The sequence below is a fragment of the Benincasa hispida genome, chromosome 1, assembly GCF_027475165.1.
Source record: "Benincasa hispida cultivar pf3 chromosome 1, pf3_genome.v1.1, whole genome shotgun sequence".
NCBI lineage: Eukaryota > Viridiplantae > Streptophyta > Magnoliopsida > Cucurbitales > Cucurbitaceae > Benincasa > Benincasa hispida.
Genome location: NC_143478.1, coordinates 86,159,959 through 86,184,954, shown reverse-complemented (window position 1 = coordinate 86,184,954; position 24,996 = coordinate 86,159,959). Strand labels below are relative to the sequence as shown.

At 38.1% G+C, this 24,996-nt stretch overlaps 1 protein-coding gene across 2 annotated transcripts; it reads left to right on the top strand.

Moving 5' to 3' along the window:
- The first annotated feature begins 20,108 nt into the window (after positions 1–20,108).
- On the top strand, positions 20,109–23,162 carry LOC120081489 (uncharacterized). Of its 2 annotated transcripts, none has more exons than XM_039036428.2 (4): positions 20,109–20,562; positions 21,122–21,219; positions 21,321–21,386; positions 22,113–23,162. In XM_039036428.2, the coding sequence occupies exons 1-4, from the start codon at positions 20,162–20,164 to the stop codon at positions 22,880–22,882; spliced, it is 1,335 nt and encodes a 444-aa protein (XP_038892356.1). In that variant the 5' UTR covers positions 20,109–20,161; the 3' UTR covers positions 22,883–23,162. The 2 variants fall into 2 exon arrangements, with proteins under 2 accessions (XP_038892356.1, XP_038892365.2); XM_039036437.2 differs by having other exon boundaries at positions 20,115–20,562; positions 21,112–21,219.
- The last annotated feature ends 1,834 nt before the right edge of the window (positions 23,163–24,996 follow it).

Genomic DNA, 24,996 nt, shown 5'->3' with positions numbered 1-24,996 from the left:
AGTCGATAGACTGACCAAGACGGCCAAATTGGTACCAGTAAAAGTTACCTTTATGTTGGACCGTCTAGCTAAGATTTATGTAGATAGAATAGTCAGTCAATATGGAGTCCCAGTGTCAATAGTGTCAGATCGAAACCCAAGGTTTACTTCAGGTTCTGGCCTAGTCTATAGAAGGCTATAGGTACTCGAAGGAGACAATTCAGACACTAGAAGATATGTTAAGAGCCTATGTGTTGCAGTTCAAAGGTAGTTGGGATACGTAGTTGTCATTGATTGAATTCATGGACAATAACAGTTCTCATTCAAGCATCAGAATGGCTCCATATGAAGCACTGTACGGTTGGCCTTGCAGGACCCCTGTGTGTTGGAATGAAGTTGGAGAATGGAAGTTATTGGGTCTAGAGTTAGTTCAGCAGACCTCTGAGAATGTAAAGCTTATTAGGGATAACCTAACAGTTGCTCGAGATAGATAAGAAAGTTATGCTAATAAGCGAAGAAGAGAACTAAAATTCGAGGTCGAAGATCAGGTATTTCTTCAATTACCTCCGTGGAAAGGAATTCTTAAGATTTCCATTCAAAAAGGTCATCTTCACGTCCATTTTCCAGATCTCATAATTATAATAAGCTACAATAGACAGGAGGATGTGGATCGACTTTAACATGGCAACAGGCAAGAAAGTCTCCTCATAGTCGGCTCCCTCTACCTGGTACAAGTCCTTGAAGGTTTACACCTTCCTGTCAGCACCCTGTTTTCATTTGTAGATCCATTTGCAACCTATAGGTCTTACCCCATTAGGCTGATCTACAAGATCCCATAATGAGTTGAAGTACATCGACTCATCTCAAGATCCATGGTCTTGACCCATTCATCCCAGTCAACATCCTCCATTGCCTTCTGATAAGATAACGGATCCTCAACGTCGCCATCTGCTACCATAGCTAGGATTTCCGTGAAACCCAGATAGCGAACGGGCGGGTTCGCAACCCTCCTACTGCATCGAGGTTCCCTCAACTATTGAGGTGGAACCAACCTACTAGAGGAACTATCATCAACAACTCTTGCTGATGAAACAAGTCATTCAACAACTCTTGTTGAAGTTTCAGTAGTTTCCTTGGAAAGCTCATGCAACACGACTTTACTACGTGGACTGTGCTCTCTTATATGATCCTTCTCCAGGAAAGTAATGTTTGTGGAAACAAACACCATATTTTCTGACAGATCATAAAAATAACCCCCTCGTGTACCTTTGGGGTAGCCTACAAAGAGGCATAACCTCGACCGTGGTTCCAACTTTTTAGGATTCGCCTCAAGCACATGTGTAGGGCAACCTCAAATGTGGAAGTGACGTAAACTAGCTTTACGGCCATTCCACAACTCCAGAGGTGTTATCGTAACACTCTTGGAAGGAACACAATTGAGTATGTAAGTCAAAGTCTCCACTGAGAAACCCCAAAATGAGTCTGGTAAGGAAGCGTAACTCATCATCAAACGAACCATGTCCAATAAGGTTCTATTTCTCCTCTCCACTACACCATTCTGCTGAGGTGTACCTGGTGCTGAAAGTTGGGAAACGATTCCATGTTCTATCAAATAGTCCTGGAATGAAGAGTCTAAAAACTCTCTACCTCGATCCGATCGAAGTGTTTTAATCTGTCTATCCAATGCATTTTCAACTTCAGCCTTGAACTCTTTAAACTTTTCAAAGGATTCAAACTTCTGTTGCATCAGATAAACATAACCATACCTAGAGTAATCATCAGTAAAACTAATAAAATACTCATAGCCACCTCGGGCTCGCACATTCATAGGACCACAAAGGTCAAAATGCACTAACTCAGGAGGCTCTTTGGCTCGATAACCTTTTCAAGTAAAAGGTCTTTTAGTCATTTTACCCTCAAGGAAAGATTCGCACACTGGTAAAGAATTTTCTTCTAACTCACTTAGAAGTCCATTTTTCACCAATCTCTCAATCTTATTGAGATTGATGTGCCCTAATCGAAGGTGCCAAAGTTAGGCATTTTGTTTTGGAGAAATTTGTTGACTTTTAGATTGAGTTACAACAGTTTTAAGCAACTCTATGTTATGGAGGGAACTTAAGGCTAACGGTCTTAGCACATACAAGTTACTTTCCAGATAAGCTGTAAAAATTTCAACACCATCTTTATGAATAAACACTTTATCCACATTAAAAGAAAGCATATATTTATATTGTAACAAACACTTTACAGAAATAAGGTTCCTTTTAAGTTCAGGAACAACATATAATCGTTTAAAACTAGAAGCCTATTCTATAAAGATAACTGGATGCCTTCTGCTGCCACAGCTGAGACGACGTGCCTGGTGCCTACTCACATCATCATCTCACCAACCTCCAGCTATCGCCAGGATCTAATCCCCTAAAAAGAAGAACAAACGTGATTAGTGGCACCCGAATCAATTATCTAGGCAGAATCATCATTCTCCACCAAACATGTTTCTAGTATAAGTAAATCATATTTACCTTTATCTGCCTTGACCTTAGCCTTGCCAGCCTTCCTTTCCTTCAACCAGCAAGGACAATTCCTCTTCCAGTGTCCATTCTGGTTGCAGTGGAAACATTTTCCCTTGTCAACCGACGACGGACGCCTTCTTAGGGCGACATGTGGCAGGTTAGCAGGCGCTTTCCCTTTCCCCTTACCACTCTTCTTCTTCTTCCCCTTAGATTTAGAAGTAGAAGGTGCAGACTTCATTCTTGAGGTCAAACCTCGATGAAATGTCCTAGAGGAAGAAACAACATTTGCCTCAGCCTTTTTCTTCTCCTTACTTTTCAGTAAAGATTGGTATGTCTGCAACCCGTTGAGGAGAGTTGTAAGGGTGTATTTCACTTTGTTAAGAATCACATTGCTTACAAAGTGCAAAAAGCTCCCCGGTAAAGAATGCAGGATTATGCTAACCCGACTGCCCTCATCGATAGTAGATCTGTAACCATGAAATTTATCTTCTTTTGTTATGCCTTATTCTACGCATTGATGTTCTAAATAAGCATATGGATAGTGATGAATGATGGATCATACAAGCTCGTGTTGCCATAAACTTGATGACGAAAAGATGGAGATGGAGTGTGGATGCCGTGTTATGCTTATTCATACTTTATGCTATACTACTTCTAGATGTATGCGTTATTAGTGAAATGCTTGTAGTATGTTATGCATTGTCACAAGTTTCCTCTGTGGTGAAACAGGGATGAACGTAATGAATGCAAGGTTGCTTCCATCTTTGGAAGTACTTCTCGCTTTAGTTAACACATTCTTCCAACCTTCTCTCGACAGGAGGAATGGCATCTTCACTTCTACTCTCACAGGTGAAGATGTCGTGAAGCATGCTGTAGCTAAACATATTTATTTCCTTAGCACAGATTAATTTACTTGTTAGATTCATGCTAATTACCAAGGGATTAAGATAACATCGTGGAGAAAATGAATTATGGATGAACGGAAATAAACAGAAAGATTGAGATGAAAATGATTATGACATTCAATACTAATATTTAGCATCTGATACATGATGTGAATGATAGACTAAGAAGATGAATAAAATTGATGATAAAGAGATAGAAATAAATACAGAAGAGTGCCAACGTCTTGACACAGATCTGGACGGTGGATTTGCTTGTCGACGTATGGAATGGATGAAGAGAAGAGGTTCCCTCTCAGGCTTGCTCGTCTGGTAGAAGTGACCTTGGTACAGAGCTTCAACAACAGGGATGGAAAGGATTTGCCTTGAGACTCGCCCTTGGCCTTCTCTCTTAATTCTTCCCGGATTTTCTACAATCAGGCTCTTCAGACCAGTCTCTCTCTCAATATACAAATATCAAAATATGTTTGTATCAAATATATTTTGCAATAGAATTTCAGAGGCTATTTATAGGCTCAGCTTTAACTCTCTGCAGTGTGGACCCCACTTTATTATTATGAAAATTCTGGAAATGGTGGAGTGAATATTCCTTCTGTTACGCGATCATTCCCGTAAAAAATGCACAACGGTCAGTTGTACACGTGTCTGAATCCTCCGCAATTGCGTTCCTCTTTCACATCTTCGATCATTTGCCCGCATGCGGTTGAGATTGCGTTAATCGCTTAGCTCTTGATCGATTGTCGCATGCGCCGTCATTGCGTTGATCGTCTATTCATTTCTGAATAATGGGCGCAATGCAACGTAGATGCGTTGTTCTTTTTCTCTTGAGCCATGAACGCATGCGGTGACTTGATTTCCTGCAAAACAGACTTGAAATATTCTTTTCTACCATCGCAATAGTGTCAGTGGGTGTATTGACGACAAATTATAATTTTTACATTTCTTAGCCAATTTCCATACAATCGACGCAACTTTTCTCTCTTTTAACTGCAATATCTAACTAAAGCAGCATAAATAACTTGTATTTCTACAAGTTATCAAGATCCATTCAACTCTGCCACATTGAAGTGGACCATCATGTTAAGCACATGTTCACGAATAGAGGTGCCTTCCTCAATTTTAGTGTTGAATATGTATTTAAGAGCCTTGTGCTTGAGCTGTTCAGACGGTTGTCCAAACATCCCCCGCAGGGACTCCATGATCTCATGTGCTGAGACCATGGGCTTATGCTTCTTGGCCAACATGTCAATAGGACTTGCCAAGATATAGGCTCAAACCTTCTCATTTTCCCGTGTCCATCGCTCGTACGCCTCCCAAACATTTCAAGCGACATTGAGAGCTGGAATAGGAGGACAGACCTCCGTAAGGGCAAACATGAGATCCTCGATGATTAGTATCGTCGTGATAGTATGTTTCCATGTCGAAAAGTTGTTGCTAGTATGTTTCTCGGCGCTAAGCAAAGCTAAAGTGGTTGTAGCCATTTTAAGAACTTGTTGCTGAAAAACGAACAAACTTTTATAAGCTTTTGCTAAACCACATTTTAACCAATTAATTTTAGCAAAATAGTTTCCAAGTACCCTAAGTGATTAAGACTTATATTTTGCAATGATGCCTTAGTGAGGTAGGACAAACGTCACCGGTGGAGTGATCAAATGCCCCTTCACTGGGATGAGACATTCTCAACCATTAGGCAGAACCAACTCTTGGAACTGAACCTAACAGGCACCATTTATTTGGTCCAAAACTGTTAACCCTTAACAATTCCGCGTAAGTGTGACCCCTCACTTTCGGCACCAGAGTCCCGCCTTAATGAGCCCACCGTAGGGAAAAAGCAGATTAGGACAAGAGACTAAGTAACCTTATCCTCTTACAAGAGATCAAATAAAGAAACACACAAAACTGCCATCCTATAGGCGGACACTCCCAGGGTGCCTCGAGGCGATGCGCAGAAACTTTATTCAATCCAATGAGGGAGACCGTGGGATATGTTGTCGCACTTCCTGCTTCCACTTACTATGAACATTCTCTCCATCCACCTTGATATTGACCTACCAAAACATCTACTTACCCCTGCTTCGGGGAAGGAGTGAATCCCATCTTGTGTAGCTGAGTTTCCAGCTTCCCAATCAGACGAATCCCCAAAGTGATAGGTTTGAGTCGGCAATCTGGCTACTCACACCCATGCAAATCAAAGGACTGCCTTCATAGGCAGGAGTCCCAACTCACTCAAGATTAAGGTCATGTTACCAATGGTCATCCTAGTGAAATGAAAGTCTCTGTCATGAACTGTATTATATAACGAGACTAAACATTTCATGGTTCAGTCTTATACAAACTCCTTTGTATAAGACACCCCCGCTCGCATGTCTCCACATGAATGATTAGGATCAGACCATCTGTAGCACTTTACAACACTTGGTACCACCTATTACTCTCAAATTCGTTAGCCACCTGTTTTTTGACATAATCCGAATATAAGAACGTACATGTGGACTATTAGGTTCTGCACTTGAAAAACCATTTTTAGAGCTTATCCTTAATAAATTCCAACAACGTATGATTGGTAAGAGTTTGACCTCAGTTGTAAGTGCATTGAAGCACTCCACACCATTGTTGATGATATTATCATACCGTCTTAAAATCATTTGGTCTAGATCGGTCTCCCTCAACATCCATGAATCCACGGGGATTATCATCCAACTACTCCCGGACATCATGATCACTGGAAGCCCGGTCGGCTACCATATCATGGACAAGTCTATCAACTACTGCAATTTTTCGAAAGGGACATTCAACAGCGGATTCATGTAGAACCAATACAGTATCTAACTGTGACTAACACGTACAAATGATATTTCAATACACATGTAGTACACCACACAATAAGTATAGTGCATACAACTACAAAACCGTACCTGATGTGACTAAAAAAACATCTGAAATCAAATTTTTCATTGAGACGAACCTAGTTGACGTCTACCTAAGGATTCGAGGAACCACATCAAAACTCAACCGCTTAGCAACTCGTTCCGCTAGCAGTGGGATAGTCTCGTACAACCACACTGATAGGTTGTAGAAATATAAGCTATTGCAGCCTTTTACTTAGAATTATAAGGATTGATGAGTAGAGTATGTGTTAATATTGCTAGGGATTCATGTGGAATAATGAGCTTGCGTCGATCAACATTGAAAATTCTCGTTAACCCTATATCATGTGTTATTTTGCATCAAAATGTCTATTTTTATAATTGTCGAAGGAATCGAAAGCATGCATTGATCTTCATGAAAACAAGTTCGTCGCATGAAATGTCGCAACTACAAAGTGATAAACATGATAGAAGTATGAACGCAAAGAGTGGGTAGAATGCGTTGATCCTTCATGAGGAACGAATATGAATGCATGCCTCCGGATTTGTGAAATCGTACAGTAGATATTCTGACGCGCTTCTTGATCGTTGACATGATGCAGCGCTGGCATTCTCACCTACCGCATCATTGATGGTGGCTAATTAGAGCGGGACTACCAATGTTGTCGGCGTTTGAGCTCTATAAATAGAGCTTTGAAACCCAAATTCAAGGCATCTAGGATTTCTGCCTTGGGCAGATTCCTGTGATCACAAACGAGAGCATGAGCAAGACATTCTTTAAGAGTTCTTCATTCCCACAACTTCTTCCGATTGATGACTGGAGCTTCGTCGAAGATAAAGCTCGAGAGAGACTACTCCACCGCCCATCCATTACACCATCGGCAACCTTGACACACATCTGATGGAAGCAAGAGATTGCCTATATCTAGCCATCCATTTCTCTTCTCACCTCTGTATTGTATTACATTTTGGTTTAAGACATTAATACATTTTGTAATCAATGCATCTCTTTAATTCCCTCAACACCATTTTTATCATCTTCTCTACTTTATCATCCTTTTCTTTCACCGCATTGAGTTAAGTGCAGATTGTAAGAGTTATCGCATACTCAATCATGCGGCATAGAGATATGACGCATGTAGCAAACCACCGAGAGTTATGTGTTGTGCGAGTATAGTGAGTCAATCCTCTTTGATTAATGCGAGGCTATCGCAATCTTGTCTATGAGTTGAGTAGATATAACCAACTGCCCGATAGGGTAAGTAGTGGAACTCATTAAGCAAAGTAAGCAGTGTTCCTAGAGATAGGAATAATTTTATGCTCAACGCAACCATGCGTTATAAAGATATAAGCATGTTGCTAACTACCGAGAGGTGTACGATGCGTTAGTGTGGCGAGATGGGATTACCCTTGCGACCAAACTTAATGACTTGGTGAAATTTTCTCCTCCAACCCTACTTCTCCATGCATCTCATTATGCGTTAACAGTTGCTGCATCTCTACCAATTCTCATAGTCAAACTTCAATTGCCCAGATTGTTTAGATAGGAGTAGAAGTAGCGCATAGTAATCAACTTTTTTCTTTTTATTTTTATTCACCTTCTCAAACACATTACTTTACAAGCATCACTTAGTTGCAAGTCTCCATGTTCGACCTCAGATCATCCCGAGAAACTTGTGATCTCTTATACTTGGCGAGAGAGCAAGAAAAATTGTGACAGGACGTATGGTCATCACATACACTATTAACACATAATGCATATTCTTCATATTAATGCATGACCATCCACACATGACAATTAACAGATCAATTCATTCTTCAACAAGTTTTTGGCACCGTTGCTGGGGACTTGACATCTAATGGTTTGTTTAAGTTTTGTGTTTTTGCAGGCACCCTTTTGGTCTTAGGTGCTGCACCCGAATTCGATATTGACCCTAAGATTGAAAGGCTATTTGTCGCATGAGCTAGAAGCAATCTTAGAAGCATGGTAACCGCCATGCGACCAATGAATGCTGGAAGCTCTCATGGTCAGGACAATGAGTTCCTTGACCTAAGCAGGCGAGTTCGATCCCCTGCATGGAAGAGTCCTTGCGGTGACTTCACTCCAATTCCTCCAGGGACGTCTTCTACTCTTCTTTACTTTGCTTTCCTAGTTAACTTCTTTAGTTTATTTATTTGATTATTGTTGTTTTGGATTTACGGATACGTTTCTTGGATGTGGTGTTGTGATCACTTCTTCTTGGTACGATAATAATTTCCTCTCGGTGTGTTGTTTCGAAAGAAGAATTCTATCCCTTATTGAGGAGAGTGCTGCTACCCAGGTTAGAAGTGCAAGTGAATTATATTATGAGAAGCTGGTCAACGTAAAGGAAGAGTCAGAGGGCAAGTTTTGAATTTCCTTAGTATAAGACATGCTTGAGGACAAGCATGGTTCTAAATTTGGGGGTGTGATAGCTTGTAGAAATAAAAGCTATTGCAGCCTTTTACTTAGAATTATAAGGGTTGATGAGTAAAGTATGCGTTAATATTGCTAAGGATTCATGTGGAATAATGAGCTTGCGTCGATCAACATTGAAAATTCTCGTTAACCCTATATCATGTGTTATTTTGCATCAAAATGTCTATTTTTATAATTGTCGAAGGAATCGAAAGCATGCATTAATCTTCATGAAAACAAGTTCGTCGCATGAAATGTCGCAACTACAAAGTGATAACCATGATAGAAGTATGATCGCAAAGAGTGGGTAGAATGCATCGATCCTTCATGAGGAACGAATATGAATGCATGCCTCCGGATTTGTGAAATCGTACAGTAGATATTCTGACGCGCTTCCTGATCGTTGACCATGATGCAGCGCTGGCATTCTCACCTACCGCATCATTGATGGTGTCTAATCAGAGCAGGACTACCAATGCTGTCGGCGTTTGAGCTCTATAAATAGAGCTTTGAAACCCAAATTCAAGGCATCTAGGATTTCTGCCTTGGGCAGATTCCTGTGATCACAAACGAGAGCATGAGCAAGACATTCTTTAAGAGTTCTTCATTCCCACAACTTCTTCCAATTGACGATCGGAGCTTCGTCGAAGATAAAGCTCGAGAGAGACTACTCCACCGCCCATCCATTGCACCATCGACAACCTTGACACACATCTGATGGAAGCAAGAGATTGCTTATATCTGCCATCCATTTCTCTTCTCACCTCTATATTGTATTACAGTTTGGCTTAAGACATTAATACATTTTGTAATCAATACGTCTCTTTAATTTCTTCAACATCATTTTCATTATCTTCTCTACTTTATCATCCTTTTTTTCACCGCAATGAGTTAAGTGCAAATTGCAAGAGTTATCGCATACTAAATCATGTGGCATAGAGATATGACGTGTGTAGCAAACCATCGAAAGGTGTGCATTGTGCAAGTATAGTGAGTCAATCCTATTTGCTTAGTGCGAGGCTATCACAATGCTCGTCTATGAGCTGAGTAGCTATAACCAACTACCCAAGAGGGTAAGTAGTGGAACTCACTAATCAAAGTAAGCAATGTTTCTAGAGATAGGAATAATATTATGCTCAACACAACCATGCGTTATAGAGATATAAGCATGTGGTTGACCATCGAAAGGTGTGCGATGCGTTAGTATGGCGAGCTGGGATTACCCTTGCGACCAAACTTAATAACTTGGTGAAATTTTCTCCTCCAACCCTACTTCTCCATGCATCTCATTATGCGTTAACAGTTGCTACATCTCTACCAATTCTCATAGTCAAACTTCAATTGCCCAGCTTGTTTAGATAGGAGTAGGAGTAGCGCATAGTAATCAACTTTTTTCTTTTTATTTTTATTCACCGCCTCAACACATTACTTTACAACCATCACTTAGTTGCAAGTCCCCTTATTTGACTTCGGATCATCCTGAGAAACTTGTGATCTCGTTATATTTGGCGAGAGAGCAAGAAAACTTGTGACAGAACGCATGGTCATCGCATACATTATTAACACATAATGCATATTCTTCATATTAATGCATGACCATCCACACATGAAAATTAACAGAACAATTCATTCTTCAACAAGTTTTTTTTCATGGACAAGTCTATCCACTACTGCAGTTTTTCGAAAGGGACATTCAACAGTGGATTCATGTAGAGCCAATACAATATCCAACTATGAATAACACATACAAATGACATTTCAATACACATGTAGTACACCACACAATAAGTATAGTGCATACAACTACAAAACCATATCTGATGTGACTAAAACACATCTGAAATCAAAATTTTCATTGGGACGAACCTAGTTGACGTCCACCTAAGGATTCGAGGAACCACATCAAAGCTCAACCGTTTAGCAATTCGTTCCACTAACAAAGGGATAGTCTCGTAAATCCAGACCTAGAAGAAACTTAACTGCATATGGATTAAAATTATCTAATACCTCAAATTGTTGACATCAACTAATTTAAGGGACTTATCAAGAAAGCAAGTGAAAAATCATTGAGACTATATTTCACCCTGTAACCCTTTTTCATGGGGAACATCTTCTTATAAAGTTCCATCTTGTCAACCAATGCCTTCTACAGACGCTCCAACGTTCCGTCAAATAATATGCTGCCCCAATCAAGTTTATTAAAGGCATTAAGTGTTAGGTATTATGTCCTAAAACTTGTGGTATGTAAATAATGGAACTTGTTCTGAAAGTTTAATAAGGTGTTATTGAATGGATGTTTTGTTTAAATCCAATAAACCAGAAAGTCCCTTGACTATTAGATGAGTACTTGAACTTTATGTGGAGACATAAAGGTGGATTAGGTTTGAGTAAATAGTCAAAATGATCTATAGTATACGAATAAAGTTGGGTACCTTATTCTGGTAACACTATTCGATGTGGCCTGTTCTGTACTTGTTACAAGAAGTTGTAAAGTGCTACAAATGATGTGATCCTAATTCGTTCATGTTGGGACATTAGAAGTGGGGGTGTCCTTGTTCAAAAGGGTTTGTACAAGATCGGACCACGAAATTAGTCACTCTTACTTTATAACGTTGTTTACTGTTTAAGACTGACTATTTCAAAGCGATGACCTAGGTAACTTGACCTTAATCCTGAGCTAACTATGAACTCCTATTTATTTAGAATTATCCTTAGATTTCCATAGGTGAGGGTTGGCTCAATAGCGCCGGCTCAACAAACCTCCCATTTCATGGGTAAGACCCGACAGATAGCTGGGTACATAGGGTGCAGGACGGAATTCGCTCCTACCCACCGTTATTACGAACAACCTGTGAAGGGTTGACTTACTAATCATGGTTATATCAAGTGGACATAATATATCTACAATGAGGGGAGTTCAACTATGGGCTTTAGTGGAGTGATCCATTAGTTAACGATGGGGGTTAGATCGGTCTAATGAGTTTAGCTGATTAATCTCGGATCTTGGAGCCCATGATTTGTAGGTCCACGAGGTCCCCTACTAGCTCGAAAATGGATTAGCTCTAGAGTAGCATGATAAGTTAATTTGAAACATTCAAATTACAATCAAACAGGATTGGAGAAAATATATTTAAATATGATTTAAATATATGAAGAGGGAATTGTGCAAAATTAATTTAATTTTGGATATTAAATTAATTACAATTATTTAAATTGTTTAAATAATTATTTTTAATTTTATTAGAAAATACATTTATGAAATTAATTTGTAAAATTAATTTTTTATTTTAGAAATAAAATATGATTTTAAAATCAATTTTGGATTTTGGAAATAGAAAAACACAAAAATGAAAAATGGGATTTTTCAACTTCATCTTCAAAGTAGCTCACAAACAGCCGATTATTTTCAACCTTCAATTACTCCAGGCATGAGCTACATCCCATGCAGAAAATCTCTTTGCATGATAATCTGCAATATATTGAAGAGATTGGAGTGATTTTGGGTTGTGGCAACCGAAAGAATTTTAGTTGAAAATTCATGAGAAGAAGGTGTTCTTCATTGGGTTTCTACTGTGAGCATTCTCCAAATTCCCTTTTATTTCAGCTTATTTTGAGTCCCACAACTCAATCTAGAGCACCAAGAGAATAATAGAGAAGATCTTGTGGTGGTTTGCACAAAGATTTGGAGGACTTAGCAGCTGAAAATCAAGATTTCAACGGTTCTTCAAAGGTATGTCATGAAACCCATTAAATTCTGTTTGAGCATGTTTTCGTTTTTGCTAAAATTAATCAATTAGAATGCTTATCGATCCTCGTCGCTTCTGCTACATGCTGGTACCTGTCCAACAATTGGTATTAGATAATCAAATAAGCATTCAATTCGGTTTAATTTTGGTTTGGTGGGTGTTTTATATGAGAAATATGAAACTGTTGTACTGATATGGTTTTTTGAATTTTGGCCTTTAATTTCTCTTTGATTTCTCATTTAAATTTATAATGGGTCTTGTTTGATGAGCTTATATGTCTTCCCAAGAGTCTGTAATTTATTTGGAGTCATTAGAGTTGAAATTAAGCTATAATTCAAAGAAATAAGCGAAGAGCCGAGTTGCAGATTCCAGAAAATCAGCCTTTATTCATATCATCGTTGAGCTTCGATAGCTAAACGGTCATTTAGCTTCATGCGTTAGATGATGTGAAGAAAAGCTAAGCGATCGTGTAGCTTTGGGCATTGATCATTTAGGTGTTGTGCGCTAGACGATCGTGTACCTGTGGGAGCTAAACGATGCATTGAGATGCTAAACGATAGCACTAAATGATCGTTTACCTTTTATTGGCAGCTAAGAAATGCATTGAGATGCTAAGAGATAGCATTAAGCAATCGTTTACCTATGCGCGGCAGATGGATGATACGTTGAGAGCTATACGATAGCACTAAGAGATCCCTTACCTTGTGCACGCACTAAACGATCAAGACATGACGCTAAACGATTGTATAGTAAATTGTCCGTGCTAAACGATGGAGCTGCGCGATAGTGTTGGACACTAACCGATCGTGTAGCATCCTCCAGCACTAGACAATGACACTATGCGATAGAAGGTAGAAACTACATGATCGTGTACCTTGATCAGGAGCTATACAATAGTTGCTAAACGATCACGTAAATACTAAACGATCAGGCAAAATGCATGACGATGGTCGTTAATGCTAAATGATCAGCCTTAGCGAGATAGTGAGCGAGAGCAAGAGCAGTCGGTTCGACCAGTTCTCTTGAGGTCTGGTCCGGTTCAGCCTCAAATGATCTTGGGCTGGTCCAGACTCTGTTGGTCTGGTTCAGACAGTTCAAGTTAGATTCAAGCGTTTTGAAGCAGTTCGAGCGATGTTGAAGCTGTTGTTGTAATAGTTAGGCTTTTGTTTGCTTGTTTTTGCCAAAACTAAAACCATATAAGTCTATGTTTAATTATTTATGCATTGGATGTTTGTTATAATGAAATAAATCTTGTATGTGCATATAGTATGTCATTTAGATTTAAAATCCCACCATAGGAAGCATGCAACATGCATTGAAAGTATGTTATAATTTGTTATAATATATAGTATGCATGTTAGGGTTTCTTGTATTTGATATAAATGTCATATTAAATATTGAATTCCTGTATGTTGTGGATGTTTAGCATGTCTAAAATTTTATAAGCTGTTATAAAATTGGATTAGACATTTAAAATCCATAACAAAGAACAGCTGCATGTTCACGTAGATCAACCACTTGTTTTAATAGTTAAAATAGGTCGTTAAACTTGTAAAACTAGGGTTACAAACTCAATCAGTATATAATCCTGTCGAAGGCTAGGGGTATTTAAGTTGACAGTTTACGGAACACCTCCTACCTGGGGATTATGGTCGAATAATTGAGCGTTGGTAACCGGTTTTATAAGTATTTTGTGAGCGATGTGAGGTAATAAAAGGGTTTATCACCTAGACATCGTAGGTTTAAATCCATTTAGAAGTGTTATACTTGAATAAACCACATAGACTTAGGGTTGTTTTTATATAGCCGGAAAAGAACCTAAGTATAAATTTACCCAAAAATTAGAACACTTCAGTGGTAGTCAATAACTTCTATATGATAAGAGTTATTAGAAAACTTCAGAGGGAGATTAATAACCTATATGATACGTTATTTTTAGCTCTTGCATCCCTAAGAGTTCATAGTCTGGATTTAAGCAGTACTTCATGTCACCCTGGTAGTGACCTTCATTCGAAAAATATTTTTTTGCTTAAATTTAGATTCTGGTGAATAAGGGGAAGTTGTTTAATTAGAATTCAGGTGTACGATTTCAATTGCCACGTCTCCACATAGTTCACACCGTGAGATTCATATGACGCTTTTTGTCACCCTGGAAGTGACCTCCATTCGGAAAGTGAATTTATGAATCAATACCAAGGTGAACGGAGGAAGTAGTTCATAGTAAGTGGGTGACGGTAATGTGTTAACATATCCTGTGGTCTCTTCCATTAGTCTGAACCGTGAGATTCTATGTTCCGCCTGCTGGTTAGCATTAAGCGACCTTTTGCTAGTCATTTAACAACGACTATCCCCACGGAGGGTTGTAACATAGGATTTGGAACAACCCAGGCTTCAGTAAAATGAATAAGGTCTTATAGTTCTGTCTTGGATATTTGTCTTTTATTTCGGAGGCATATTCATATCGTTATGTAAGATCTGAAAATGGTGGGTCTACACTTACAAAATTATTAAGTGTTAATAATTTCTGACCAAAAGCGGTACCTAAATGACTATCAGAATATGAGTTATTCTGGAGATAGTATTTAGACAAGAATGTCTTGTTATAGTATCGTTGCAAAAGAATAATCTTGGGTACATTATTAAAATTGCTAAAACTTGATTGGATTTAAAAGCAATTCACTAATAGATTTTGTTTATAATTTCAAAATGACGAGTTCAATAAACAAGTGTTGGCATCAGATAAACTCATCGGGGATAATTATGTGAATTGGAAATCAAATTTGAACACGATACTTGTGATAGACGATTTATGGTTTGTCTTAACTGAGGATTGTCCTCCTATTCCTAGCTCTAACACAAATCAAAATGTTCGGGATGTATATGACAAATTCGCCAGGGCAAATGATAAAGTCTGTGCTTATATCCTCGCCAACCTATCTAATGTTTTGGCAAAAAAAACATGAGGATATGACTATTGCCAAAGAGATTATGGAATCTTTGCGATGGATGTTTGGACAACCGTCCTTCACCCTGAGGCATAATGCCATCAAGTATGTTTACAACAGTCGCATGAAAGAGGGGACCAATGTTCGTGAACATGTTCTGGACATAATGGTCCACTTTAATGTAGTAGAAATAAACGATGTGGTCATGGATGAGAGAAATCAAGTTGGTTTTATTCTAGAATCTCTTCCGAAGAGTTTTCTGCAATTTTGTACGAATGCATTGATGAATACAGCTTGATTACTCTGTTGAATGAGCTACAGGCTTACCAGACAATGTTGTGAACAAAGGATCTGGAGTCAGAAGTAAATGTTACTACTGCCGAGAAGAGAGGAGCGTCTTCCAAGCCTAATGTTGCCTCCTTTTTGAAGAGTAAGAGTATTCCTGTGAAGAAGGGCAAAGGGAAAGGGAAATGTTTCCATTGCAATGAAGAAGGGCACTAGAGGAGAAACTGCCTTTAGTATCTTGCCGAGAAAAAAAAGCAGAGAAAGGTAAACAGGCTAACTAATCCCTAGGATCGTTTGCTCAGCTCATCCAATGGGAGAAGTTGCTACCTGTTTTTGTAAATCTTGTAAAGAACAAATTGTATATATTTTTGTGATAAATGAAGTGTTCATTTTAAAAAATTATGTTTGTTCAAGAAACTTCTGTTAAGAATCAAATTGTTAAAAGCCATTTGCAAATATTCAGATATTTAAATGGCTCGATCAAAGTATAGAAAGTTTAAAAGATTTCTAGATCTGACTGTTAACAAAGAGTTGTTGAGATAGGTTAGATGCATCTTACTCAAAGAGTTGAGAGTACCTCAATGTAGTGGGAGGAAAGTGTGCTTCCTAGCCGTTATTGAGAATAAGATGCAATCCTTTATAGTTTATTTAAAAACCTATTGTATACTAATATGTTTACAATGATTCTCTCGGCTAAAGTGTTTGAGAATCACCTAGTAGGACTAGGAATACCAAATAACCTAGAGCAAGTGGGACAAATATAGAGTATGGGATACCAAATGGTAAAAGATGGGTATGGGATGCCCTATTGTATACTAATATGTTTACAATGATTCTCTCGGCTAAAGTGTTTGAGAATCACCTAGTAGGACTAGGAATACCAAATAACCTAGAGCAAGTGGGACAAATATAGAGTATGGGATACCAAATGGTAAAAGATGGGTATGGGATGCCCTAGTTTATTGTATTTCTCTATAAAACTCATAAACTCAGTCTTATATATCGAATATATAAGTTACCACTGGAGTTTTAGTCCAAATGGGAGTTTGTTGGGTTTTATGTCCTAGAACTCGTGGAATGTAAATAATGGAACTTATTCTGAAAGTTCAATAAGGTGTTATTGAATGGATGTTTTGTTTAAATCCAATAGACCTGAAAGTCCCTTGACTATTGGATGAGTACTTGAACTTTATGTGGAGACATAATAGTGGATCATGTTCGAGTAAATAGTCAAAATGATCTATAGTATATGAATAAGATTGGGTACCTTATTCTGATAACACTATTCGACGTGGCCTGCTCTGTAGTTGTTGCAAGTTGTACAGTGCTACAAACGATGTGATCCTAATTCGTTCATGTTGGGACATGAGGAGTGGGAGTATCCTTGTGCAAAAGGGTTCGTACAAGATCTGACCACAAAATTAGTCACTCTTACTTTATAATGTTGTTTACTGTTTAAAACTGACTATATTAAAGCCATGTACTAGGTGACTTGACCTTAATCCTGAGCTAACTATGAACTCCTGTTTATTTGGAATTATCCTTAGATTTGCATATGTGAGGTTGGCTCAACAGCGTTGGCTCAATAAACCTCAAATTTCAGGGGTAAGACCGGATAGATAGCTAAGGATATAGGATGCAAGACGAAATTCACTCCTACCCACTTTTAGGGATAGTAGAGAGGTTGTTCCCTTAAGTGCTGATTCTAGGTCTTGAATAAGGGGCTCCGCTCTCTCATTGGCACGAGAGGGACTCGATTTTGTTGATTGGATCACAAAACAATTATTCATTAGGGGATCAGTGGGGACTTAAGGAACAAGAGGTAATTTCGGGAGTAAAATAGAGATTTGACCCAACCGTTATTATGAACAACCTGTGAAGGGTTGACTTACTAATCATGGTTATATCGAGTGGACATAATATATCTACAGTGAGGGGAGTTCAACTATGGGCTTTAGTGGAGTGACCTATTAGTTAACGAATGAGGGTGAGATCGGTCTAATGAGTTTAGCCAATTAATCTCGGATTGTTGGAGCCTATGATCTATAGGTCCACGAGGTCCCCCTACTAGCTCGGAAATGGATTAGCTCTAGATTAGCGTGATAAGTTAATTTGAAACGTTCAAATTAGAATCAAACGAAATTGGAAAAAATATATTTAAATATGATTTAAATATATGAAGATGGAATTGTGTAAATTAATTTAATATTGGATATTAAATTAATTAGAATTATTTAAATTATTTAAATAATTATTTATTAGTTTTATTAGAAAATTAATAAATAATTATTTAAACTATGAATTTAATTTGTAAAATTAATTTTTTATTTTAGAAATAAAATATGATTTTAAAATCAATTTTCGATTTGAGAAATAGAAAAACACAAAAATGAAAAATAGGATTTTTCACCTTCATCTTCAAAGTAGCTCACAAACAACCCATTATTTTCAACCTTCAATTACTCCAAACATGAGCTGCATCCCATGCAGCAAATCTCTTTGCATGATAGTTTCCAATATATTGAAGAGATTGTAGTGCTTTTGGGTTGTGGCAATCGAAAGAATTTAGCTGAAAATTCATGAGAAGAAGGTGTTCTTCATTAGGTTGCTACTGTGAGCATTCTCCAAATTCCTTTTTATTCCAACTTATTTTGAGTTCCACAACTCAATCTAGAGCACCAAGAGAATAGTAGAAAAAATCTGTGGTGGTCTGCACAAAGATTTGGAGGAATTAGTAGCTGGAAATCAAGATTTCAACGGTTCTTCAAAGGTATATCTTGAAACCCATTAAATTTTGTTTGAGCATGTTTTCGTTTATGCCAAAATTAATCAATTAGAATGCTTATCGATCCTTGTCGCTTCCGCTACATGCTAGTACCTTTCCAAATTAAGATCTTCAACTGTAGTAAACAGAGATGTATTCGACTTTGTGTTCACTCGATCCTTTCCCACCATTACAATCTCAACATAATACATAAGGGCCACCTTAACTGCACCTTCGTCATTATCAAACTCCAACTTAACATATTCAACTTCCATGTTAGTCAAACGCATGGTCTCTATGTTTTTGAAGTACTTGTCTCGTAGATAACCAATGGGTGTACTCAACGGGATGTCTTCACCGGCGTTTCGTGATGGCCATAGTCCAGTGTTGAGTAGAATTTTTTTTTATTGAATGTGATAACCTTTCCATCTATGATAAACTTCATCACACCCAATCGATCATCAAGGACTTCCCTTTGAAGTATGTAACGGATAAGAAGATTGTTAAACACCAAGTCCAGGTCAACTAAACGCCCAAAGATGGTGATTCTCCTAAACATATCCAACTGTATTAACGAAAGCTTCTCCTTCACCACCTTGTTCGCATGCCTAATGTGTGACAAGTTGATAATCTAGGCAAGGAACTCACATCCTCTGACTTTCAAAATTGGTGCCATATATTGCCTACAAATAATCCAAACAAATATAATATGTGAGTAATTTTGGAATGCTGGGGAATTAGGATTACTAAGTCATGTGCCCTAGAAGAATATGGGTATTTTGCGTGTCCATGTAACCTCATCATCCAACTTTCATACGAACGCACATTAAATATATGGACTAGTTCATCATGAATCGTGATTTCGAAAAGGAACTCTCTAAAGCAGAACATTCTAATTCTAGTAAAATTAAACTATTCAAATATGACTAACATAACAATGGAAAATCAAAAGCAAAAGCAAACGATGACTAACCTGCTTAGAGACTTTTAAGATGAAAATGCAGAGTCCACAACGACTGAGAAGAGTGGAGATAAGAAGAAAATGCTTCTTATGAAAATGTAGAGTCCACAACAGTCAACAAATGAGTAAAGTACCTGAATGGATTTATAAGTTTTTTTAAATTTATGCATCGCACATTTTCTTAAGGAAAATGCACCATTGTCGCAATCAGGTTAGGGCTTCGAAAAAGGCACCATCAGGCTAAGACATTCACCATTGTTGTGATGTCACAGGTAATCATCCAAGTTTTGGATTTTATTCAATTGGGGTGTATATTTGAAATCGGGTTTGGGCTCCGAAAAAGCAATTGGGCTGGTGAGTTCATCCCCAACCCGGTATCATTAGGCCGTCAGGTCTCTCCTTAAATTTCTCCATTACTTTATTATGATAATATCGAGTTCTGTCTTTGAAAAAGATGTCGGATTGGAGATCTCATCCTAAACGTGAGTTCATTGAAAAGGTTAAAAGTGCCCTCTTACAAAAAAAAAAAAAAAAAAAAAACACACACACACAATTTGAATGGTTATGGGAAAAGGAAACTATATTAGAAAAGAGAATTCTTCAAAAAAAAAAAAAAAAAAAAATCTTGTATTTTCTAAAGATGATTTTGATTTTCTAATTTCTAGAATTTTAATAATATAATTTTTATAATTGCAACAAGCTTCCTTTTTAAAGCGTGAATAAGCCCCGGTAAAACCCTCGTCTTTGCTTCATCCTTCTCCCATGGCGACTCAGCTCTTCTCTCGTTCTCTCCCTAAAACCCTAATTTTGGCTTCTATGTTCTCTCGTTCCTTTCTCACTGCCACCGGAGCCGCCATCTCCGCCTCCTCTCACTCCTCTTTCTCCTTTCTGCGTCGCCTCCGACCCCTCGCTGCTATAGTCGCCGCTGATTTCCGCTGTCTCTCTGCAGCTCCGAGCGTGAGGGAGTTCGCTACCCGTGCCGCTTCTTCATCTCTCAATGATCCGAATCCTAACTGGTCTAATCGCCCACCCAAGGAGACCATATTGCTTGATGGCTGTGATTTTGAACACTGGCTCGTTGTCATGGAAAAGCCAGAGGAGAATCTCACGAGGGATGAGATTATCGACAGCTATATCAAAACGCTTGCCATGGTTGTCGGAAGGTGAATTCTCGTTTTCGTCGATTGTATTCAATCTCTCTCTCTCTCTCTCGGATTATAGTTTGGTATTTAGAACATTATGGTGAGTTCTTTCATTTTTAATGGACGATGAAGAAAAATATGCATAGAAGAAATTAGGGTTGGTTTGTGTTATCTACGGAAATATTTCCGCATGGGATTTTTCCTAGTTTTTATTCAATGTTTGAAATATTTCTCACGCGGTAAAATATATTCAAGTATATTTCTTATTTCAAAGTGAATGGCATGTGAAGATGTGAGGTGATTGGTGGAACCGCTTGGCTCTGATGACGCCATTATCAATTTTTAAAAAAGTTCATTATCAGTATCGATTCTTTATCCATATGCTCTGAATTTTAAATGAGAGATGAAATTTGAGAATTCTGGATGAAATTTCGGGTCACCACAGGTACTATTTTCTCTATCCATTCCTTCTTTAAAGGATAATTTGCAGTATATCGGCGTCTATGTGATAAATGGTATCTGTAGTCGTTGGTTTTTAACGTATTTGCCTATTTGGTTTCTTATTGTTAGTTTGTTACAGTGAGGAAGAAGCTAGGATGAAAATATACTCTGTTTCAACTAGATGCTACTTTGCATTTGGGTGTCTTGTTTCTGAAGAACTTTCTTACAAAATCAAAGGTACACTTTTGTGTCTTGTTTTCTTTTTGTTTCGTTTTGTTGGTCTTGGTTATTTCTTTCTTTTGTATTGATTATATGAAGTTGTACCTTTTTCTCCTCAGAGCTGCCTAAGGTTCGTTGGGTCCTTCCTGATTCATACTTGGACGTTAAGAATAAAGATTATGGAGGTAATTCTAGATCTTTTTAAGTATGCAAATGAACATTTTTCCTCTTTCAGTCTCTAATTTTACTGTTTCTATCGTATCCTCACCCTTTAGTTCTAAATAGAGGTCAATAGTTCCAATTGAATATTCCTCGACAGAGGCAGAAATGAGTATATTAAAAACAAGTTTGTATGCTTATCTTAACTAGATTGATTTTATTTCTCTCTCCTCCACCCCCCCTCCCTCTCTTTCTTTTTCTTTTTTTCTTGAAGAAGGTTTTATTTCAATTTAAAGCGGCTAGAAGTTAAAATGTTCATAATATGAAAGTGTACATCATACATTTTGCCGAGAAAAGAAGTTGAAATATGCCCTTCTAAGTTAGTAAGTAGCTTTACTCTTTACAAAAATGAAGACTATAGAGGGGATAGAATGTTAGATACTTGCTTGAAAAAGTGCTTGTATGATGGTTTAGGATCCTGACTCATTTATGTCACATTCTCAAGATGTTAGCAAGCTAAAATGATTGTAATGCACTCCTGAGCAGACTGACAATATAAGGACATTTCAATTAAAGCTCTAATCTTGAAGTTTCTTGTGATGTCTTTTTGTTCTAGTGTCTCCCTTACCTATTGGAGAACTCATTAAATAGTGTTATGCTGGTCCACTGAAGGCTACAACTATTTTGCCTTTTAGTATGCAGTTGTACAGAACTGCTAACTGATTTTCTGTGTATGTTTTACCTTTTTGCAGGGGAGCCTTTTATAAATGGACAAGCTGTTCCGTATGACCCGAAGTACCATGAGGAATGGATTAAAAACAATGCTAGAGCAAATGAGAGGAATAAGCGCAATGATAGGTCTCGCAATTTTGATAGGTCAAGAAACTTTGAGAGGAGGAGGGAAAATATGCAAAATAGAGAATTTCCAAATGCTTCAGCGAATAAACTTACTGGACCGAGCATGAGTCCACCAGCTCCAAGTAGTATGCCACCCAACAACTTTAGTCCCAGCATGCCTCCTCAAAACCATGCTAGAATGCCCGAAGGTAACTATCTGGGAGGACCACCACCTCCGAACAATTTTAATATACCGCCGCCGCCGCACAACTTCAATGGACCACCACCCCCACCGAACAACTTTAACGGACCGCCACCACCACCACCTCACAACTTTAACGGGCCACCACCACCACCAAACAACTTTAATGGACTACCACCACCACCACCGAACAACTTTAATAGAGCACCTCCACCAGCACCGAACAACTTTAATGGACCACCACCAAACAACTTTAACGGACCACCATCATACAACTATGCACCACCATCACCAAACCCTGGGGAAGCACCACCGCACAACTATGAGGGGCTGCAGCCAAACAGCCATTGGGGAGCATCACAGCCAAACAACTATGGTGGACCTTCAAACTCTGGCAGGCCATGGACACAGAACAGCTATGGAGGGATGCAACCTAATGCTGGTGAATGGTCTAATAATGTGCATAACAATCAACAAGAATAGTCCTCAACTGGTCTGGGAAGTCTCAAACTTGCATAATTCGTTAGTTGGTTGGATTTACTTGCTGCTTGGTTCAAACCTCAAATCCTACTAGTCATTGGTCACTGAGTATTCGTTCTGGTGCTATAGACGATGAGTTTAGTTTTGCTTTTTGAGTAGGCTTATGCTCAAAACCTGTCAGGTGTTCTAAATGCATGTACAAAATCAAAAATATTCATGAGATGATGTAATATTCATAATGTTATCTTTGTTCTGAAGTGGAAATATTATTCTCTTTTGGCCATATATTTTTTCAAGCTTGCAGCAATGTTCCTTGTATTTAGGCTTATTCAGTGAATTTTTTGATGACTAATTTTAGCCTTGCATTTATATACGCAGCATGGGAAAGCGTATATTTGATATATGATCAAATCAAGTGAATATGCAAACAGTTTATGACATTACAATACAGTCCACAGTCTACTAGTGTGTAGATTTCATTTATTCAATGGACTTCTTGTTCTCCAAATTTCTAGATTTAGCTTAGCTATGAATGGTCATGGATTAAAAGTTTCAATTGTTCATCAGCTGTGCTACATTCTGCAGGGAAAACTAGTGAAGAAGGATTTCAATATTATGGAAGCAGCTGGGTGTGTTGGTAAGAACTTCATAATGGAAGCTAAAAATGTTCTCGTCAATGGCTGTACCCTTGAGATTCATCTATATTGGGCTGGTAAAGGAACCACAGCTGTGCCAGAGGGAGGAGTTTATGGACCCCTTATTTCTGCCATCACAGTTGCACCAAGCAAGTTCTTTCTTGGAATTTTAGATGGTCTTTCCCTTTTCAATTCCGTCTAATTGATATAATTACTTTTGCTATGGACTTTGAAATCGATGAGGGAGGACTATCCAGCTGGGGTCCTTGCCGGCATCATAATTTCTTCACGTGCAGTAATCATCATATTGGTTGTAGCATTTCTTTGGAAGTTTTGTTAGAAATATGTTTAGAAATGATTTTTTAGACCTGTTGAAGTGAGGGCATGAGATATTGACTATTTTATGTTTGATACTTGAAGGCCTATATACTGGAAGAGCAAGGTAACCTTCTAGAGCTGGTAGATCCAGACCTTGGTTCAAATTACTCATCAGAGGAAGCAATGAGGATGCTGAACATAACTCTCTTATGCACCAACTGCACTCTCAGACCAGCCATGTCTTCTGTGGTGGTTCAAGCGCACTTCTTCCGGCCAAGATCCAAGGTTTAGAGCCTTTGAGAAGCTCTCACACGACAACCAATCGCAGATTTCAAGCTCAACAGTTTCTCTAGATGTTGAGCCTAAAAAAAAGCATGTTAATGGATGGGCCATGTACTGATTCTTAAGCGTCCATTGATACCAATGGCAATAATCAACTACCATTTGCATCGAGTGATTCCCTCGAGAATCATCATCGTGTGGATTATATGAAACCATCAGCTAAGTAATTCATCAAATAAAAAATATTTTTATTTACTTCTTTGCAGGCTCTGTGTTACTTAAAGTCATTTATGATTCTTTGTACAAAGGTAAGGAAATACTCTCTGGAATTGGTCCTTTTTGGCAACAAACTTGTGCGCATTCCGCTGCATATCATGTTGGACTTCAGCCGTCTATTGGTAGATAAATGTACTATATCAAATTAAATTATATTGGAAAATTTCTTCTTTCTAACATTGTTTATTTCTGTACTTGATGGTTCAAACATCTACTCCTTTTATATATATATATATATTCATACACATTATAAAGTTTGGTTTTGGGAGGTATATTTGATACACTCTACACAAGGATAATTAAATTTGTAGAGTTGTGTTAAATTGAGGAGGGATTTAGGGGCATTTGGGGTTATAGTTTTTGGGTTATAGTAGTTTGTGTTTGGGATGCAAACTATTTTAGTTTGGATTTATAATAGAAATTATTTTAATCTTGGTAGGAAATATTAAATATGGTAACAAAGAGGGAAAGAGAGGATGAGGAGGAAATAGTAAACACTATAATAAAGAGAGATCTGAAATAGTAATTGGCTCCCCAAATATGGAGTGGAGTATAATAGTCCACCCTACATATTTAAAATTGGGATTCAAACAATCTTTCAATGTC

Bases quoted from the DNA above. Each gene is read 5' to 3' on its own strand.
- LOC120081489 (XM_039036428.2), top strand. From the start codon at position 20,162: ATGGCGACTCAGCTCTTCTCTCGTTCTCTCCCTAAAACCCTAATTTTG. The intron at 20,563-21,121 runs GTGAATTCTCGT...AGTTTGTTACAG, and splicing joins CTTGCCATGGTTGTCGGAAG to TGAGGAAGAAGCTAGGATGA. The intron at 21,220-21,320 runs GTACACTTTTGT...TTTTCTCCTCAG, and splicing joins ACTTTCTTACAAAATCAAAG to AGCTGCCTAAGGTTCGTTGG.